At 37.5% G+C, this 18,227-nt stretch overlaps 1 protein-coding gene across 2 annotated transcripts in view; it reads right to left on the reverse strand.

Annotated features, from left to right (window-relative positions):
• The window catches only part of ZNF292 (zinc finger protein 292), an 87,646-nt gene that overhangs the window by 40,395 nt on the left and 29,024 nt on the right, over nucleotides 1-18,227 (reverse strand). For both annotated transcript variants that reach the window (XM_061207260.1, XM_061207259.1), the window contains exons 3-4: nucleotides 990-1,144; nucleotides 719-797 (exon numbers count right to left, since the gene is read on the reverse strand). In XM_061207260.1, the coding sequence (XP_061063243.1) occupies nucleotides 719-797; nucleotides 990-1,144 (234 nt within the window). The remainder of the gene's footprint in view (nucleotides 1-718; nucleotides 798-989; nucleotides 1,145-18,227) is intronic.

An 18,227-nucleotide genomic window follows, 5' to 3' on the forward strand; every position in this document is an offset into this window, starting at 1 on the left:
TGGCAGGAACATTCTTTTTAGCTAACCAATTAATCAAAATTTACTTGAAGCTATAAAATATCCAGCACAATCCAGTGCTTAACAAAATTTAACATTCTTGAAATACTCCAAAACAACTAAGTGCTAAACTATGTAGTACTTTTATAAGTAGAATAACAGCCCTAAGTAACAGAGATAAAGCATGTGTTTTCAGATATAGGAGAAAAAGTATGGCCTATGGAGTAAAGAATCTTGGTTCAAATAACTACTCTGATATTAGCTATACAAGTTTGGGCAGATAAATATTTTAGAGTTGAGCCTCAGTTTCCTCACCTTTAAAATGGGAAAAATATACCTACCCCCACAAAGTTTTCATAAGGATTAAATGAGATATGTTAAATTCTTACAAAGCATATTGCAATTTTCAACAATTAGTTAAACTGTTTCTAAATACAAATGAGGGCATTTTCTTTTGTGTTCCCTTACTGCTCTGGCAAGGTTCTAATTATCTGATCTTAAAGAACAGTGCAATATTCAACCAATCTACTTAAATGTACATATTCATTTAGCAAACATCTATTGAGCACTGACTATATGCAAGACATTAATGTTAATAAGAACAGCAATTAATGTTTGTCATTACTTAAATCATTTAAAGTTTAACCAAATAATTTATTAAGAATAAAGAAAATCGTCATAAAATATACCTATATTAAATCTAGTAGGTAAATATTCTCACCTGCACCAGTGTCTGAAATTGTTCCCACTGTTTATCAGATAACTCAACAGGCAGACACAGTAAAAGTTCAACACAGCTTCTAAAAAACAAAAAGTTGGTAAGGATACAAATAATTACTAAAATTCAAAGTAAAATAAGATGAATAATTCTAATATCATCAGTATACTGTCCATAACTAATCTATTTAAAATTAAACTATCATAAGATCTGAGATAGAGTTAAAAACAAAAAAGCTAAATCTAATTTTTTATTTACTCAAAGGTCTACTCACAATGCCAAGCGTTCCAGAACCAATGCTACATTTTCACATTCAGAGGTAAGATAAGGTCGGGCTTTAACATAACTTTGGATAGCCACTGTGTATACCTCCAATAAAGGTAAAGGATCTTCTGAAGTTTTCCATTTCTCTGCATATTCAAGGAGTGTCTGTTTGGAAGGAATAATAAAAAGTATTCAAAGTAAATAAAAATACATATTGATTAATCAACTGTTTTTCTTTCCTCCCTAAGAAATTTTGAAAAATAACTGTTATTTATAAAAACAAAAAGTAGTTTATACTGATTAAAATATTGAAAGTAATAAAGCCGTAATCTTATTTCCAGCAGCTCTTTGTAGGAGACAAGATTAGTGTTAATTCATCCAACAATAGCATCTTTTCATGAAGTCTGGTTTTAAATAGTGAAAGCATTATCTCCTCTCTTTCCAAGTCAAAATCCACCCTTTCACCCACAAATTTCTAAGATTTAAAAGTTATTTTAAAAAGAAGACACCTGGGCAAGTAATACTTGACCAGGCATGCAGTGAAGAATTTCAAATATTTATGTGTTCTATTTTTCATGCAAGGAACATAAAATTCAACACCTAACAATAAATTAACCACATACGGTCAGAAAAGACATGTAATTTTTTCAGTTAATAAAAAATAATAGTACATAGTATATTACTGGTTTTTATGACGAGCTTTATCATTAAAAATATCATCTAAAGATGTTCAACACACATAAAATCACTATTAAAGAATGATTATAAGGTCAAGAAATTTTTGTAATAAAGTGCTTGTTTTTTTGGTTTTTTAAAAATTTATTTATTTTATTTATTTTCATTTTTGGCTGCGTTGGGTTTTCGTTGCTGCGCGCGGGCTTTCTCTAGTTGTGGCGAGCGGGGGCTACTCTTTGTTGCTGTGCGCGGGCTTCCCACTGCGGTGGCGTCTCTTGTTGCCGAGCGCGGGCTCTAAGTGTGCGGGCTTCAGTAGGTGTGGCGCACAGGCTTCAGTAGCTGTGGCGCACGGGCTTCAGTAGTTGTGGCTCGCGGGCTCAGCAGTTGTGGCTCGCGGGCTCTAGAGCACAGGCTCAGTAGTTGTGGCGCACAGGCTTAGTTGCTCCGCGACATGTGGGATCTTCCCAGACCAGGCCTGGAACCCGTGTCCCCTGCATCGGCAGGCGGATTCTTAACCACTGCACCACCAGAGAAGCCCCTAAAGTGCTTGTTTTTTACAATAAAAAACTCTTCATCAGGAAAAACAAAATGCTGTTTATCCTATAGAATGAAGAGATAGAAGAGACTGGCAACAGTAGTTAAACAGACACCTATGCGTTCTACAACTACTAACATTGTGAGTTACTAAAAACTACCTAAAAGGTTCTACTATTATGCTAAATGAAGTAGAACTCTAATTAAATGTTTTCAGAATATAGAAGACTGCCACAATTAGTCTTTCTCACTCTTCAAGGTTTAAGACTCATCAAAATGTGGCAAATTCAGGTGTTATTTCCTAGAAAAGAGGTATCTTGAAGGAAAACTCCATAAGGCCTTGCTTGTATCCTCTGGCATACAGAAGCAGCTTTCTACAAATGTGCAGGTAGGAAAGTAGGAAGGGAGGAAGGTAAGAAGGTAGGAATGAAGGAATTATATTCTACTATCAGACACTCAAAAGAAAACACTTATTACCTTCTCCTCTCTACAACCCTCTAACTACTAGAAGTAGTAAGTGATCAAAGAGAATATGGAAGAAAAGAAGGATAGAAAAGGTAATCTGGTAAATTAAAGAGCAACATAGTAACAACTTACTCTCTGAGTAGTCATATATTCACAAACCCTGACTCTCTCCAAGTTGGACAGAAGTGCGGGTTACTTGAAGGCCCAGTACTTGCAACTGGCATCTGAAGTAAGGGCAGTCTTGTGGGACTGAGCCCTTTAACCTGTGGAGTCTGAGCTAACTGAACTGTGGGACACCTATTTGGCGTTGGAGAGTTTGAGAAGTGGTACTGGAAAAAACACCATGTGTTTGGTGTCAGCAGTACAAATATCTCTCAACAGGACTTAAAGAAAAATCTAAACAAAACCTACCAACTGAAGGGAAAAATCTGCATTCTGGAATTGTTTTGGGATTATCCCTCTACTTCTAGGAATAAAACTGGTGATATGATGGAGGATGACCTCACTCACATCTTCAAGGTTTTTGGAATTAACACCAACTATGCATACAATTCTTACTTTAGCTAGCACCTGTCTTTCTACATAAAGTCATTAAATATTATTTTCCTTTTTCTGGAAAAAGAAGTTTAGGCGTCTGGGGAATTTCATGCCTGGCCAATGTACCCAATCTCACGTGGGTTCGATTGAAAGCTTAGGTTTCCCCTATTAGTACTCTTGCAGTAATGAATCAATTTCCCATAATAGTTTTAATTTTTCCTGAAAAAGAAAATATATTGTAGTGATTTCCAAAAAGCTTTGAAATTATAAGCTTCTTCCTTTCTTGTCTCCCAACACCCCCCAAAAAAACCCTAAATGTTTTAGATACCTCTTATATACTATTGCAGATCCTCTAGGACTCACTTGTCTCATTTCACCTCTATGCAAACCCTCATGCAGGCATAACCTAGTAGCTTCATCTCCTGTCATTCTGCAAGCCCTTTGCTACCTGCCGCAGGGCTTCCATGTGACCACTGCTCTGGGGTCCACTCAGTGCCCAGACCCACACATGTGCAACCAGGAAGAACAGAGGAGTTAAACTCAAGTGTAGGGGAGTTAGTGCCCTTTGGGGAAAGACTTTGATCAATCCAAGATGAGAACCAGTAGATAAATTCTTCCTCTTCCTTTCCCACCCTCCCACCCCCAAACCCTAGGGGTGATCCTGAAATGCAGTTCATATAGCTTCTAAGAGGTTCAGTCTGACAGATTTAACAGGTGGCCAGCTTGATGATGCATTGTCATATTGGCTGACATATTCCTTCTTTGCTTTATTCCCCTATTCCCTCATTCCTGCTCATTGTGATTGGATTTCTTATTAAAATAATATTACATGAAAAAAAATCACATATATCTACATGTATGTACATAAATCTACATCTTACCCAAGCTCTACATTTCTTGATACGTCTAGCTCTGCAAAGGGTACTTATACATTACTTCTTTCCTTTATATAATTGAGTTCTACTGTCCTCAGGTGAAAAAGTTTTTTTGTTTTTTCTACTAAATTTATTTATTTATTTAATTTTGGCTGCGTTGGGTCTTCGTTGCTGCACACAGGCTTTCTCTAGTTATGGTGAGCAGGCGCTACTCTTCGTTGTGGTGTGCGGGCTTCTCATTGAGGTGGCTTCTCTTCTTGTGGAGCATGGGCTCTAGGCATGTGGGCTTCAGTAGTTGTGGTGCGAGGGCTCAGTAGTTGTGGCTCGCGGGCTTAGTTGCTCCGCGGCATGTGGGATCTTCCTGGACCAGGGCTCGAACCCGTATCCCCTGCACTGGCAGGTGGATTCTTAACCACTGCACCACCAGGGAAGTCCGAAAAAGTTTTTAAACTTACCTTTAATTATAATCAAAGATGATTTCTTTTGGGTATTAACAGAGTCTGAATTGATGAGAAAAATAATTGACAAGTCACAGAATGAGAGAATCATAAAGCACCTTAAAAATGATATACTTTCACCTCATTTTATAGATGAGGAAAGAGGAGGAGAAAGCAGATTCCGGTGAAAATCACACCTTTTAGGTGGCTTTTTAACAGTCTGGGAATAACGTAACTAGGGAAAGGGTAGAAGAAAGGGATCACAGCAGATTATAAGAGATGGTAGAAAAAGAAAACTAATGACATGCTCATACTGACTACATATAGGAGAATAAGTTTAAAAGTTGGGTTAAGTATCTATTTTTATAAAGGTATGAGTTGATATTCATAACCAGTAAGTGTATTGATAGTAGAGCTTCCCTTGTTTCTCAAGACACTAAGATTAGTAGAACCACTGTGAAACTGGAAGCATTCCCAATGTGACTAGTTAATAAATTATGCTTTCTTCAACTAAAAAAGTTACTTATTTATATCTACTACCTTAATCTATACAAAGGCTTTCAGGCAGGAATTCCAGAACAATCAGACTCATATTTTTTACACAGAATCAGAACAGACCTTAAAGATCACTTAATTCAGTTTTACGAAGTCCAGTGACCTGCAATTCGAATATTAACTGAATTGGTAATCAGCAAAGCCAGGCAGCCTCCTCACTCTCTGTGAAACATTCTGTCCACTACAAATACTGTTTGTGGTAATGTCACAACTATAAATCTGTAGATTACTTTATTACTTCAATTATTCCTCATAACTCTATGAGGTTATGTACTATTTATCTAGTTTGCCAGCCATAGTAGAATTAAATAACTTGACCTCTTTATTGGTTAAGCTTATTTCAGCTGAAAGTAAGAAAATCCAACTCAAAGCAGCAGAAACAGTAAGAAAGGTTTCCCACATAATAAGAGATTAAAAGGAAGAGCAAGTTCTGGGATTGGTTAGTTTATCGGCTCAACAACGTCCTCAAGGACCACCTCTGCCTTCACTCTGCCGTCCTCAGGTGGTGCCCCACCCAGTCCCTAGATCTCAGCAATAACCAGAGAAAAGATGAGACTACCACTTCATGTACATCTTTTCAAGCAACAAAGAAACCCTTCCCAGAAACCAGAAACCCAATTTCTATCAGTAAATTTCTCCTCAGGTCCCAACGGCCAGAATTTCATCAGACACCTACGTCAAAAATCACACAGCCATAAAGGAACTCCATGGTTGCCCACTCTCCAAGGTTTCTCCGAAGCACAAAGCCATGCTGAAGAAGGAAAATGTGTGAATAAAATCAGGATTCTATTAGGAAGGTGGGGGAGGGGCCTAAGCCTCACACTTTGGTTGCCTCTCCAATGGTTTTTACTCCCACATGTGTTCAAGAATGAGTAAGTTAATGTGTGTGTGTGTGTGTGGTGTTTTTATATTTAAATACACATACACAAATGAACAAAAATAAAAGTCGTTGTGATCTGGTTTGGAGAGGGATATGCGAGGGGATGGTATAGAGGATAAGATATAGGAAAAGAAACCTATAAGTCTTCCTACGAGGCACCAGATTGCTTCCATTAATGAGTAAACTGTAAACTAAGTATAGTAAGAAAAGTTAAAACTGTGTTCTATAAAGAATGATTAATAGAACTAAGGACAGGGTGCTTAATCTGGACAATAAATAACATTTACTGAATATTTACCATATGCTAGGCACTGTTCTGCAAGCTTTACAATACCTATTAGCAATTAGATAAATTACAGTAATATGCTTATATTAAAATGGACAAAGGCATAAAATAGTTAAAGTAACAAATAAGCCCCAAGAGCACAGAACTAGAGGCAGAGAGGAGATTCAAACCTTAATAGTCTGACTTCAGAGCCTGAGTTCTTAAATACTATGCTCTACATTTCTAGAGAAATAAAACTTTGATTCACAGCCAAATTAACAAATCTGAAGACTTGTCACATAAAACAAGAGTTAGTCTTACTCTATGTGCTCTCACAGGACAAACCAGCACCACTAAGTTAAAGTTTTAAGGAGATAAATTGCTGCTTCCTATGAGACTGACCATCAAGCAATTACAGTTAACCAAAAATTGAACAGGTTGGCCTCCATCACTGAAGTTACTCAAGCAGGAGCAAAATGGCTCTGAGTTCAGAATACAGTAAAGCAGTCATATTTGGGAGACACATTCCATCCCACCAGAAGAGACTACACTAGTGGGGGTGGCTCAAAAAGGTTTTGATTGGTGGGCATATTGTTTAAAAATTATTTTAATTAGTTTCTAACGCTTAAAAATCATAAGTTTACATAGAACTTGGATTTCTGACTTTTTTTTTTTTTTAATTTGGAAACCTTGGGTCCATATTCCGGCACTGAAATAACTGGCGGGAGCTGAGGCACCGGCTCTCTGCGTGCGGGAAGCCTTACCTAGCTGCCTCCCTCTTTAAGGGGCCTATTGTATTCCTGCGAGTTACCTGTCATCACCACCTTTCCTATAGTGTGTATTACGATCAGAGAAAGAAATACAAGCAAAAGAAAGGTTAAAAGATCATATTCCAGCAGGATCTCTACAACAGTGTTTCTCAACCTCTTTTTCATTTTCATCCGCTCCTAAGGAAACTTCTGACTTTTTTCCCTAACTGTCCCCCACCCCCAATGAAATTTTAATACCACAGATGTACTGTCTATCTGTTTATGGGTCACAAGCTATTGTAATATCTAAGATTCTTTTTGCTCCTTAAGAACCAATTTTCACCCCCTTGGGAACAAAAATGCACGTTTAATATTCTGGCTGTTAAGCTGATTTCTCATTATCTAAATCAGCAGAGACTAGGACATATATACTCTAGGGAGGAAGACAGTATAGATTAACTTCCAGAAGCTTCCTTTAGTTCCTCTAAGGATTATTAGGAGAGAAAACGAAAGAAGAATAAAAGGGGAATAAAAACCACAGGGGTGTTAAATTTAATAAGCATGAGGATTAAATTACATTATTGTCCTACATAAAGGTAAGACTGGGGTGTTGGATATGTTTATACTGTTACACTCATGGTCCAATTCCAATTTATAGCTATGATTCTCTAGACTGGAAGTTCTCAAAAGTTTTGATCTCATGACCCTTTCTTAAAAATTACTGAGAATCCCAAAGCATTTGTTTATGGGGATTATAACTATTGATTTTCACCATGTGAGAATTAGAAATGAAAACTGAGATGTTTAATTATATACTTATAAATGAATTTAAAATAACAAACCCATCACATGTTACTATAAATAGGGTATTTTTAATGAAAAAAATTGTTTTCAAAAAAATTAGTGAGAAGAGTGGCGTTTTTTACATTTTTCAAATCTCTTCAATGTTTGGCTTAATAGAAAAGAGCAGGATTCTCATATCCCTGCATTTAATCTGCTGCAACATCACAGATCATGTAACCTCCAGAAAAACTCCACTGTACAGGGATGAAAGAAGGCAAATAACAGAGTTTTGACTTTTTTGTACCCACTGAGCCTTTGGTGAGTGATACTCTTTTATAATTTCAAAGTTACTAAAATTTATTTTAAGGTTTTGCGTGAAAATGGTGGATTGGACACATACATTTTGCTCCTTGTTCTCTCCAAACCTCACTAAACCAACAGTAATTTTTTTTTTTTTAAACTGGCATAAACCCACAAGGACTAAGAAAATAGGAACAGAGGAAAGAGAAACAAAATTTTAAACACTGGAAAGCATATGGAAGATTGGCACTCTATGAAAAATGACTCCAAAGTAGGCTTTAGGTAAAGACCTAATTCTGAAGAATCACGGAAGGGCTCAAAAACTGGGAGCACCAGGTGCCTCTGGAAATGGGGGCAAAGGTGAGACTGAGAATGAGAGGATTGGCTGAAAGTCTATTTAAGCAGTTGGCCTCTCTTATTTCTGCATCCCTCTCCACAGCTAGGTGACCAAAGCTGGGCACTACTCCTCTCTACCCCCAGCAGTTTATTCTGGAGAGAAGTATAGAAAAAAAGGTGTCTGCACAGAGATAAGGGGAGCATTAAGTCAACTTTACATACTGACTATAGAGACAGCTCCCTTTCTCATGTCCTTTTCCCTCCAAAATTGCCAGAACCTCCTTAGCTGAGTCCTTCTCAGGAAATTCAAGAGAAAAGACCCAAAGATTCTGACACCAGGCCTTCCCCCATGAAAAGAAAACAGCTAGGTCCCCCTATAGTGAAGACCACAACAAATCCCACTCATGGGCTTGGAGCTCTCAATCAGTTTTTCAGTGGTATACCTTTAAATATGGACAGCCAAGGCCACTCAGGAGGTTGAAACAAATTAGTTGAAAAAAAAAAAAAGAAAGAAAGAAACTTGGAGCAAGCAGAGACTATACAGGGAGAAGACAAAATTCCAAGAAACTATCATTAATATTCTAGAGAGTGTGTGTGTGTGTGAGAGAGTCTATTAGACCTATGAAAAAAAATACCATATCATAAAAGAATATTTATTTTAAAAAAAATTCAAATTAAAAATATAATAGCAGAAATGAAAACCTCAATTAAAGAGGTGAAAGATAAACTGAGGAAATTTCCCCAGAAAGTAGAGTAAAAGGGAAGGAAAGAAAAGATAAGAAACTTTGGAGAATAGTGCTAGAGGTCTCAAAATCAACAAGAGGAATTCCAGGAAGTTAGAGATATGGAGGGGAACAAATCAAAGAACTAATTCAAGTTAATTTCCTAGAATCTAAGGACACGAATTTTAGAATTGAAAGACCCACTAAGTGCCCAACACAATTACTCAAACTAGACCTATACCAAGGTACTATTTCATAAAATTTCAGAGCTCAAGGACAAAGAGAGGATCAAAACAAGCTTGGGGGGGACCAGGGAGCAGACTTCTCAACAGCAACACTGGAGCCAAAGGAAAATGAAGCACTGCATTAAAAACTGAGGGGCGATTATTTCCATCCAACTATCGTAAGTATTAAGACAGAAAAGTCATTTTCAGACATGCAAGTTCTCGAAAATTTCAACTTCTAGGCATATTTTTTCAGGATGCTACTGAAGAGGGAATTTCACCAAAATGAGGGAATAAACCAGGGAAGGAGTGAAAATGATATCTAGGAAAAAGGGACTCTAACACAAGAGACAGAAAATGAAGAAAGATCTCAAGAAGACAGCTGTGCAATGGGCCTGAAAAATAACTACAGCATATCAGATGGCTCTAGGACAAATTTATTCAAGATGAAATTGACAAGACTACCTAATGTGCCTGAATAAGCTGAGAGGAGATTTATACAACTGAGGGAGAGTTTGGATTGAATTAGTGACATATACATAGAATATTCAGCTAAGGAAATAAGATAATTTAAGTACATTAACCTGCACTCAGCAATTAGAGAATGCACATTCTTTAAAAACAAAAAACATTTACAAAAACTGACCATAAACTAGGTCACATAGTCACAAAAAATAACAAAGAATTAATATCATACATTTCACATTCTTCGAACATGATGCAATAAAGTCAGAAACTATTAACAAAATACTCTTACAAAGAAAACTACAAATTTGAAAATTTTTAAGCGTATTTTAAAAAAATTTTTATTTTATATTGGAGCATAGTTGATTAACAATGTTGTGTTAGTTTCAGGTGTAGAGCAAAGTGATTCAGTTATACATATACATGTACCTATTCTTTTTCAAATTCTTTTCCCATTTAGGTTATTACAGAATATTGAGCAGAGTTCCCTGTGCCATACAGTAGGTCCTTGTTGGTTTTCTATTTTAAATATAGTAGTGTGGATTTGAATGGAAACACAAAAGACCCCGAATAGTCAAAGCAATCTTGAGAACGAAAAATGGAGCTGGAGGAATCAGGCTCCCTGACTTCAGACTATACTACAAAGCTACAGTAATCAAGACAGTATGGTACTGGCACAAAAACAGAAATATAGATCAATGGAACAGGATAGAAAGCCCAGAGATAAACCCACGTGCATATGGTCACCTTATCTTTGATAAAGGAGGCAAGAATATACAGTGGAGAAAAGACAGCCTCTTCAATAAGTGGTGCTGGGAAAACTGGACAGGTACATGTAAAAGTATGAAATTAGAACACTCCCTAACACCATACACAAAAATAAACTCAAAATGGATTAAAGACCTAAATGTAAGGCCAGACACTATCAAACTCTTAGAGGAAAACATAGGCAGAACACTCTATGACATAAATCATAGCAAGATCCTTTTTGACCCACCTCCTAGAGAAATGGAAATAAAAACAAAAATCAACAAATGGGACCTAATGAAACTTAAAAGCTTTTGCACAGCAAAGGAAACCATAAACAAGACCAAAAGACAACCCTCAGAATAGGAGAAAGTATTTGCAAATGAAGCAACTGACAAAGGATTAATCTCCAAAATTTACAAGCAGCTTATGCAGCTCAATATCAAAAAAACAAACAACCCAATTCAAAAATGGGCAGAAGACCTAAATAGACATTTCTCCAAAGAAGATACACAGATTGCCAACGAACACATGAAAGAATGCTCAACATCATCAATCATTAGAGAAATGCAAATCAAAACTACAATGAGATATCATCTCACACCAGTCAGAATGGCCATCATCAAAAAAATCTAGAAACAATAAATGCTGGAGAGGGTGTGGAGAAAAGGGAACCCTCTTGCACTGTTGGTGGGAATGTAAATGGATACAGCCACTATGGAGAACAGTATGGCGGTTCCTTAAAAAACTAAAAATAGAACTACCATATGACCCAGCAATCCCACTACTGGGCATATACCCTGAGAAAACCATAATTCAAAAAGAGTCATGTACCAAAATGTTCAATGCAGCTTTACTTACAATAGCCAGCACATGGAAGCAACCTAAGCGTCCATCAACAGATGAATGGATAAAGAAGATGTGGCACATATATACAATGGAATATTACTTAGCCATAGAAAGAAACGAAATTGAGTTATTTGTAGTGAGGTGGATGGACCTAGAGTCTGTCATACAGAGTGAAGTAAGTCAGAAAGAGAAAAACAGATACAGTATGCTAACACATATATATGGAATCTAAGAAAAAAAAAAAAAGGTCATTAAGAACCTAGGGGCAAGACGGGAATAAAGACACAGACCTACTAGAAAATGGACTTGAGGATTTGGGGAGGGGGAAGGGTAAGCTGGGACAAAGTGAGAGAGTGGCATGGACATATATACACTACCAAACGTAAAATAGCTAGCTAGTGGGAAGCAGCTGCATAGCACAGGGAGATCAGCTCGGTGCTTTGTGACCACCTAGAGGGGTGGGATAGGGAGGGTAGGAGGGAGGGAGACACAAGAGGGAAGAGATATGGGAACATACGTATAACTGATTCACTTTGTTATAAAGCAGAAACTAACACACCATTGTAAAGCAATTATACTCCAATAAAGATGTTAAAAAAAATATATATATATATATAGTAGTGTGGGACTTCCCTGGTGGCACAGTGGTTAAGAATCCGCCTGCCAACGCAGGGGACACGGGTTTGACCCTTGGTCCGGGAAGATCCCACATGCCACAGAGCAACTAAGCCCGTGCGCCACAACTACTGAGCCCGCGTGCCACAACTACTGAAGCCCGTGTGCCTAGAGCCCGTGCTCCGCAACAAAGACAAGCCACTGCAATGACAAGCCCACGCACCAAAACGAAGAGTAGTCCCCACTTGCTGCAACTAGAGAAAGCACACGTGCAGCAACGAAGACCCAACGCAGCCAAAAGTAAATAAATAAATTAATTAATTAATAAATACATACACACCGTAGTGTGTACATGTCAATCCCAAACTCCCAATCTATCCCTCTCCCCCCTTAAGTCTATTTCTAAATCACGGGTGGAAGAAATCATAATAGAAATCGAGGAATACTTAGACTTGAACTATAGCAAAAGCATATCAAAATTTGTAGGACGCAGCTAGAACAATCTTAAGAGGAAAATTTATAGATGCAAATGTTTATACTGTTATGCTATAGCTTTAAAAAAAACATGCAAATTTGTTCCAACACAGTATGAGCAAAACATTAATTTCCCATTTGCCTATGTGTGATTTTTTTGGTGAGAAACATTAGGTGAAAGCAGAAAACTATATCCAGCTGAACTAAACTTGCAGGAAAATACAAAATGCACACACCTCAAAAACATGTTATCAGCTACATCAGTTCACCAGGTGTGTGATGAGCCACACCCATCCACACGTGGTTTTTACAACCTTCTGTCCAATTTCAGAGAACTCTCCTTCCACCACCTCACAATAACTCACAAACTGCATCCCTTCTGACACCACTCCTACAAAGAAAGTACAAGTCTTTTCCAAGGTAAAGCACCACATTTATTTTAATAGTTATGTACGTCTTAACCACTAAAGGAGTATAAAATTGTACTACAGTTTTTATAAGGTTCTGTGTGTGACACTGATGAAGTTTTCGAGTGTTGTGCCTCTAACCCCATTTTCCCCATAAGACTTGTGATTTTTGTTGTGCAATTTTGCATAGCAAGGTTTTTTGCTAGGGATACTTACGCTGTGATAAAGCAAAACTGGCTGCATTAGAAAAAGACAAAATGAAAAAGTCATAGAGAATATTACTGGGACAAATAAAGAAATCTGAACATATATTGTAATTACCTAATATTATTGTGTCAATGTTAAAATTTCCTGAGTGTGATGCCTGTATTTTTGGACTTAAGAGATAAATACAAGTCCAATTTTTGGACTGAGGCAATGTCATGATGCCTAGCTCTAAAGGATTCACGGAGAAAAAGAGCATTAAAGCATGAGACAAAGCAAATACAGCAAAATGTTAACACCAGTGAATCTTGTAAAAGGTATATGAGTATTCAGTGTACTATTCTTGTACTTTTTCTATAATAAAAAGTTTGGAAGAGCAAAATATTGGGGATGGCAAGTGTGGTAGACTGAATTCCTCACTCCTCCTTGTATCCATGCCGTTTTTCACATGACTTTGGAATACTTCTCATAGTGGTAGAGAATATTTTCCTACCCCATGTGACTTGTTTTGACCAAAAGAATGTGTCAGAAGTGATGGTAGGTCATCTATGAGTTTAAGAATCTTGCTCCTTCGTATGCTTCTACCATCAAAAGGAGAAGATATGTCCAGATTAGCCTGCTGTTCCCAGGAAGATGAGAAGATGCCATCCCTGTTGCTCTAGTTGAGGCCAGCCTATACCAGGCAACATCCAGCCAACCTTAAACCTGTGTATGACTGCAGCCAACACCAGCAGATTGCCTAGCCAACCATGCCCTGACTTCAGATGAATGAGCAATACATACTTGCTATTAGATGTCACTAGGGTTTTGTGGTTGTTACACAGAATTTTGTGAAAACAGCTGAGTTAAGTAGCTAACTTAAGTTAGACAAAGAGAATAAATTCAAAGGGAGTTTAAAAATTTTAAAGTAGTAAAAACAAGAGCAGATATATTTATATATGAAATAGAAAATGAAGATACAACAGAGAGGATCAACAAAACCAAACACTGGTCATTTGAAAGACCTAAAAAAAAAAACCAAAAACCTTTGGCAAAAATAATCAAAAAAAAAAGAGAAGGAACAAATAAATAGAATTAGGAATGAGAAAGGGACCAAAACTACAGAAGCAATACAGACTTTTTTAAAATCTTAAGATAATACATTGAATAACCTTATTCCTTATTTGAAATAGCTTTAAAATCTTTTTTTTAACTATTTACTTGTTTTTTAATGAAACAGCTTAAAAATCTGAATGAAATGGGTAGAAGTTGTTACTAAAACTATCTCAAGAACAGAAAAAGTCCTTTACCCACTAAAGAAACTGAAACCAATTTAAAAAAAAAAGAGAATCAAGTTGGTTTTCTACAGGAAAATCCAGCAAACGATCTTTGAGGAAACAGACTGTCTATTATAGAAACTTCTGGAAGAAAGGAAGGGAAAAAGGGAGGGAGGGAAACTTCCCCCAATTCATTGTTTAAGGCTACTATAAACTTAAAAACTGGGTAAATGTGATATGAGAAAGGAAAAATCACGGGCCAATCTCTCTTCATAAACAGATTTTAAAATCCCCAATATTACCAAACCAAATACGGCAATAAACTTTAAAAAAATTTTTAAATATTTTGAAACAATCACAAAGTTACAGAAAGTTGGAAATACAGTATAGAGAAAATTTTTTGCTGAACCATTTGGGAGTTAGTTGCCAACCTGGTGCTCTACTGCCTTCAAATATTTTAATGTGTATTTCCTACAAACAAAGACCTCCTACATGATCAGAGAGTATGACCACGAGAATCAAGAAAAAAATACTGGTACATACGCTACTACCATTTAATCCTCAGACACCACTCAAGTGTGCCAATTATCCCAATGATGTCTTTCACAAAAAAGGATACAGTTCAGAACCATGCCTTGCATTTAGTTGTCATGTCCCTTCGGTCTCCAAGGCCTAACTGAAACTTTAAAGACTCATTTAGGACCCTTACAATATCAAAGATTACAGGCCAGTTATTTTGTAGAATAACCCTCAATTTAGGTTTGGTGTTTTCTCATAATTATATCCATGTTATGCATTTTGGCAGGAATACCACAGAAGCAATGATGATTTCTGCTCACTGTATGCTATCAAGCAGTACATGATTTCAATTTGTCCCATTATGGATGATGTTCATTTTGATCATTTGATTAAGTTAGGGCCTGCCCTCCTCACTCCGCTTGGGCTCAGCATGCTGGAACTGGCTGTCTCTCCAGGTAGTTCCCCCTTCTCCCTCTGCTTAGGCGCTGACATCCTCTGCCAGGCCGCCCCTCTGTGGAAATGCCCCCCTTCTGAAGCCCCACACCAGGCTGCTCTCCCCTCCCCCACCCCATGGGCAACCTACTCATCTCACTTGGGCTCTAAATCCCCACATGCAGCCACCCCTGCCAACTCCCTATGGAGCCCTCCTCACCCTAATTGAGCTCTGACTCCTGCACCACAGAGCTGCTACTCATCCAACCTGGGCTTTGACACTCACTCTGGGCCTATGCAACACTCCTGCTCCCACCACAGACACCTACTTTGTCCCCTCTACATAAGGAATCAAGGACTGAATTATTCAGGAAAGGAAGAGGAAGGGCTGCAATGTATTTTTTTTTAATGTATTTTGGACCCAGAAGGATTTATCTTGGCAATATGAAGATAGTAAAAAGATTTCTCTAATTTTAAACTAATTTATCATAGTAACAGATTTAAAGGGGAAGCTATATGATTACCTCAATAATTACCAAAAAAAAGGACATGATCAAAATTAAAACCCATTCAACGTAAAGAAAAAAAAACAAAACCTTTTTTTAAATTTATTTATTTATTTATTTATTTATTTTTATTTATTTTTGGCTGTGTTGGGTCTTCGTTTCTGTGCGAGGGCTTTCTCCAGTTGTCGCGAGCAGGGGCCACTCTTCATCGTGGTGCGCGGGCCTCTCACCGTTGCGGCCTCTCCCGTTGCGGAGCACAGGCTCCAGACGCAGAGGCTCAGTAGTTGTGGCTCACGGGCCTAGTCGCTCCGCGGCATGTGGGATCTTCCCAGACCAGGACTCGAACCCGTGTCCCCTGCATTGGCAGGCAGACTCTCAACCACTGCGCCACCAGGGAAGCCCAAAACAAAACCTTTTTGCAACAATGAATAGAAGGAAAGCTCCTTAACGATGAAATGTATTCAGTAAAACCCACAGCAAACCTCATACTTAATGGTGAAAAGTTAAAAGCATTTCCCTTTAAAGTCAGAAACAAAACAAAAACATCTGCTATCACTGCTTCTACTCAACACTGTAGGCCTAATCAGCACGATGAGAAAAAGAAATGAACACAATAAAGGCTGCAAAGGAAAAATAAAAAGGTCATTACTGCAGAAAATGCATACATAAGTCCAAGAGAATTCAAATTAGTTGCAAGATATATTCAGGATATAAATCAATTCTATTCACAAGCAAGTAGAAAATATAACTGTTAAAAAGATACCACTCACAATAACTAAACCCATGAGGTACCTAAGAATAAATCTAACGAAATATATATAAAATTTTCAGAAAAAAATTATGAAACTTCACTTAAAGACATAAAAGAAGGCCTGTATAAATGGAGATACTGCATTCATGGATGTTAGAAGACAAATTTTTAAAATGGCAATATGACCCAAATTTGATATATAAAGTCAAAGCAATGCCAAAGAAATTCCCCATAAGGATTTTTCATATAACCTGACAAGTTGACTCTAAAATTCACACAAAAAGCCAAACCAATTTTGAAAGAGCCAGGTGGGAGTACATACCCTAATCAGATAGCAAGACTTAAAGAGACGGAAATTAAAAGAGCATGATATTGGTACAGGCCTAGATGACAGAAAAGAATTAGAGAGAGCTTTAAAACAAAGCTAAGTATATATGGGAACTTGGGTATATAACAGATGTGCCGTTAGTAACTAGTAAGAAAAGTACAGACCATTTCATAAATAATGCTTAAACAACCAGCTCTTCAGGAGAAAAAAACTACAACTATTCCCAGCATACAACAAAATTATATTCCATATGGATTAAATATCTAAATATCTAAATGTGAAAAGCAATACTTTAAAACTTTAAGAACACAGGAGGAGAAGATCTCAAGATCTTGAGAATATTTCAAGGGACAATGAAGGATTTCTTAAACAAAACACACAACCATAAAGGAAGACACTGACAACCAAAGCTACATTAGAATTTAATATCTGGTTCACCAAAACCCCACATAAAACCAAATGAAAAGCTACAAACTGGGAAGAAGTATTTGCAACCCATATTCCCAGGAATACATATTAACATGTCCATAATAAAAGTTTCCTCTGACTAGAATTGGTGAAGGAGGTTACTCCCAACTACCAAGCTAGTCAGAAGCCTGACTTCAAAGAACTGATGTTCATCTGCATCACTTGCACCTCCCAAGTCTGCCTCAGCATCTCAGGTTTGAGCTTGTCCCTTACTGTACTTTCTTCTGGGGCTGCTGCTTTTGTATCATCTTTCTCCTGAACAGTGAGAATTCAATGAGTCTCTCTCACTTGTGATGAAATCCAATATTATTTCATAATCTTACTTCCACATTATTCCAGATACTTTGTTTCCCCATACCTTAGTCTTTTGTCCTTGGCAAATGGCCCACTGTTGTAGTTATTTCAGTGGCACTTCAGCATTTTCAAAGAAAATCAATTATGAATTTGACATAATTTGCACTCCCATACACTCATTCTAGGATGTGAAGTAATCATTCAGAAACTGAGCTTCTGATAGCGTAAAATCTTAAATAATCTCCAATATGGATGCTATAATTCTCCAGAATTTCTCAGAATCCAAAGCCTACTTTCTTTGCAGCATTTTGGTGGCATGAACATCATGACCCCAACATTTTCTCTTCCCTACCTTGACGTGGTGTGGCCCATTAATCTCTCTAGTTCTTATAATATATCCTTTGCTATAAACAAGTTTTACAAAAGGAACCAAATGAGTTCCTTAGTGTAGAGCAGGGGTCCCCAACCCCCGGGTACCCCTGGTACAGTTCCGTGGCCTGTTAGGAACTGGGCCACACAGCAGGAGGTGAGTAGCAGGTGAGCGAGCGAAGGTTCATCTGCCACTCCCCATCGCTCGCATTACCGCCTGAACCACC

This window comes from Eubalaena glacialis, chromosome 12 (assembly GCF_028564815.1).
Source record: "Eubalaena glacialis isolate mEubGla1 chromosome 12, mEubGla1.1.hap2.+ XY, whole genome shotgun sequence".
Classification (NCBI taxonomy): domain Eukaryota; kingdom Metazoa; phylum Chordata; class Mammalia; order Artiodactyla; family Balaenidae; genus Eubalaena; species Eubalaena glacialis.